The sequence below is a fragment of the Sipha flava genome, unplaced genomic scaffold (assembly GCF_003268045.1).
Source record: "Sipha flava isolate LNK unplaced genomic scaffold, YSA_version1 18662_pilon_pilon, whole genome shotgun sequence".
In the NCBI taxonomy this organism is placed as follows: domain Eukaryota; kingdom Metazoa; phylum Arthropoda; class Insecta; order Hemiptera; family Aphididae; genus Sipha; species Sipha flava.
In genome coordinates this window covers 1-3,627 of record NW_020272389.1, presented here as the reverse complement: position 1 = coordinate 3,627, position 3,627 = coordinate 1, and the positions used below count along the sequence as shown (strand labels likewise).

The 3,627-nt window shown below is 30.6% G+C and overlaps 2 protein-coding genes across 2 annotated transcripts; both read right to left on the bottom strand.

The window, feature by feature from the left end:
* Positions 1-1,190: 1,190 nt before the first annotated feature.
* On the bottom strand, positions 1,191-2,032 carry LOC112681154 (piggyBac transposable element-derived protein 4-like; the record flags this gene model as incomplete). Its single annotated transcript, XM_025551417.1, has 3 exons — positions 1,934-2,032; positions 1,472-1,621; positions 1,191-1,436 (listed from the first exon to the last, which is right to left on the bottom strand). Coding segments are annotated over exons 1-3 (495 nt in total), but the record flags the coding sequence as incomplete, so codon positions are not given.
* A 509-nt stretch (positions 2,033-2,541) lies between these two features.
* On the bottom strand, positions 2,542-3,148 carry LOC112681155 (the record flags this gene model as incomplete). Its single annotated transcript, XM_025551418.1, is given in 1 exon segment — positions 2,542-3,148. A coding segment is annotated over 1 exon segment (305 nt), but the record flags the coding sequence as incomplete, so codon positions are not given.
* Between the last annotated feature and the right edge of the window lie 479 nt (positions 3,149-3,627).

Genomic DNA, 3,627 nt, shown 5'->3' with positions numbered 1-3,627 from the left:
AATTGCACGTAAATGAGTTTTTAATTCCTCCCAAGGGGTAATTTCTCGTTGAAAAAGTTGCTATGATTATGACCCTGCGTAGGTCGCGTGCTTTGATAATACGCCAGTAGTCGCGCGGATTACAGTTGTAATCCATTTTTTTTTTTTTTTTTTGAATAGGTTCTAAGTCTATATTTAAAATTTAAATTATTGTTATATATCAAGTAAATATTGACAAATATATTGCGATGAAGAGAAAATTAAAATTTTTATTTTTTTACTTTAAAATATGAATTTTAACTTAAATGAGAATAAATAATAGTTTATTAGAATTTGTTTTCTTAAATTGTAATGATACTCAATGTAATTAAATTTTTATAATATTTCTGCATAAACATATTAATATTTAAGTATTTTACATATATTTTAGCTCTCCATATTAAGAGTTACAAAAAAAACAAGAATGCTTTATAGATTTTTACATGATAAAACTTTTAATCATAAAAAAAAAAATACATTTTGAAATAATTTAAGATGATTCTTCACTTTGTTCTTCATCACAACACCCAATACAAATATATTTTAAATGATCTGGACACACCCATTTGTAACAACGTTCACATGATTTTTCGTACTTTTGTTTCTTGCTCTTCCACACAAATAACATCGACCAATTCCCTTCGGACGTTCAAACAAAATAGGTGTATCTTCAACGAAACCTAAAATTTTCATACCACGACTCCTAATATGTTTTGGTTATTTTGAATTTTTTATACGTCTTTCAAGATTCGGTTTCATTAGTTGTAAAGCTAATGCTTCTAAAAAGTCTGATTTTTTAGATTTATTGTTGATATTGTTAAATTTATACACATTTAAAGCATTTATACATGATATATTAATTAGGTTAAAAAATATGGTAAGCGGCCAACGACGAGAATTTCTTGAAACGTCATATAGATTATATAGACTACACATTTGGTCTAATCTATCAACGCCATATTTAGTTTGGTTGTAAAATGTAATCATCTCTGGTTTTTGTTGATCTCCTGTGTCTTGATCGATAGAAGCGTTATTATGCAGAGTGGATAGCAGTATAACTATTTTATTTTTTTTCGGGACATATGAAGTGATTGTGCAATCTTTTTGGAAACCAAATAATGACGAATTTATTTTTCTATTTTTTGAAATTGAAAATTCTTTGCATTTTTTACGTCTACAATAGCGAATATTTTTATTCCGTAACGAGCGGGTTTATTTGGAATGTATTGTCTGAATGAACATCTACCGCGGAAAGCAATTAATTGTTCATCTAATGTTAAATATTCACTCGGAATAAAATAATTTTGAAAATTTTGTACTAGAACTTCAAAAAGTTCCCTTATAGGAGCCAATTTATCAATTTCGCTTCTTTCTGAGCGGTTGGTAAAATCGTCAAAACGCAAATTTCTAACTAAAATCTAAAACGTTTAACATTCATAGTTAGATACATAACCTCAAGTCCAGTTCCTTTGGAATCATCAAATAAATTAAATATATTTTGTCTATTAAATTTAGAAATTCCTGCAAGAATTAAAATACCAATCAAAGCTTTAATTTCAACATCATCAATTTCCCTAGCATCTCGAGCACGTTCATAATTTTCCTTCACAAAAGATATTTTTATATTTGTACTTTTGACGATAATATTTATTACAACTTCATCAAAAAAAAGAAAAAAACATTCTAAATGAGTTTTCATATTTTTTGCGGTCGATTTAGGACCAGGTAAATGAACAATTATATTATGAGAACGTGTTCGATGGGTACTGGTAGGTGCTTGCTTATTCCATCTATTTTTATCCTTCCCAAAAAAATATTTATTTTGTAATATTGGACCAACATCACCACTACTTGACCCACTTTAACTTTTATAGTCACTATTTTCCGTATCCATGTTTTCATTATTAATTTCTACCTGATCCCCCAATTCATCTTCACTGTCAATGTCATTTCCATCAATAAGGTCATTCTCATCTTCTTCTAGCCATTGTTCAATATCGATTATGTTGCTCATTTTTTTATTATTATTTTATAATTAATACGTAAATAAAAACTTTGATAATAAAATAAACTGAAAAAAAACGAGCGTGAAAGATCGCGCGGCATACAATGATAATCCAACACACTTTGAACTCCGATAACAACGACAAATTTTGGGACCAGTATTCGGAAACAAACTAATTATATTAAGCAACATGTTATTCGAAGGTACTGAAAAGATAAGATAATTTTATTGGTTTTCAATATACGAAAAAAACCATTTATTTTTAGACGGATTACAATAGTAATCCGCGCGACCTACGCAGGGTTGATGTCATCAGCGTACGTTGAATGCGGTATAACGGGAAGTGTTTGTCTGAAATCACCTGAAAGGAGTAACAGCGGGCCGCCAAATAGTTTGTTGTTGTTTTTTATATATTTTAATGTCCTGTTTAATGCCTCAAGCGAATATTTGTGTGCTTTCATCCCTGATGATAATTTTACACTGTTTCAGCACTGTGGCCATGGACGATTGTTGTTTATGTTGCACACTGCGTCTGAGTTATTTTGAATATTTAGTGACGGTTTAAATACTGAATGAGCTGTTCTGCTATAAAGTTCAATCCTGCTACAGCAAGCATACATTCGCACCGGTTGTCGTCTTCCAGCAAGCCGGGTGCAAGTCATGCATCTTTATTCGTTGGAAACTGTTGGCCATTCACTTTAATGATAATAGAATTCAGTCTGCCTTGGATTGACTATAAATACTCGACCCAAGATGTTTGATTCGAATAAACCGGGATATGCATCAATCGGTGTGTCTTGCTTGTGGAGCATCAATTTTTTCAGAGTCCATGTGATATATCATGGTACTTCTGAATAAAGTATTGTCTGTGCCAAATTACCAAAAGTATCTGTAAAAGTATATTACACAATTCAAAAAACTTGGTGAGTGTAGTTTTTGGTGGATTTATAGAACAATCAAAAGCTGTCTTGCTCATGAAATATACGTGCTGGCCGTTTTCAAAATGAATGGCTAAATGAAGAACTACTGGATATCGTTCATGAATTGGGAAACCAAAAATATGTAAAACAGCTTCATTGGAACTGACGTAAAGTGTTATTTCATCGTTGTTATTCACCGGAGGAGCATTCAAATTCGTATTTTCAACTCGAAACACTGCCGTTATTCACATACATGCAAATGTATTTCATGTTCTTCACTGAACTACAAAACTCAACATTAATATGAGCAACGCATATTTACTCAGTATATGGGACCACCCAATGGTTATAGTCATCAATGTCTATATTGTTGATATTTTTAACAAATGAATCTCCGCAATTATCTGTGTTTCTTCAACGATATATTGGATATCTGTCAACATTTGTGATTGTATCTTTAGTGAAAATTTTCGGAAAACTTTCAGTACATTTTTGGAGTAACCAAGATCACTACAAAATATCTTAAACTACTTTGTAACCTTTACCTTGAATTGTTTTCCTTGAGCGTTATCGAAAACAACTAGCTATTAAAATACTTTTATAATTGGAAACGGGTTATTAGTTAATATGTTAAAAAGGTACATTAGATAGTAAGAATATTAATATTATATTTGTTATATTAAC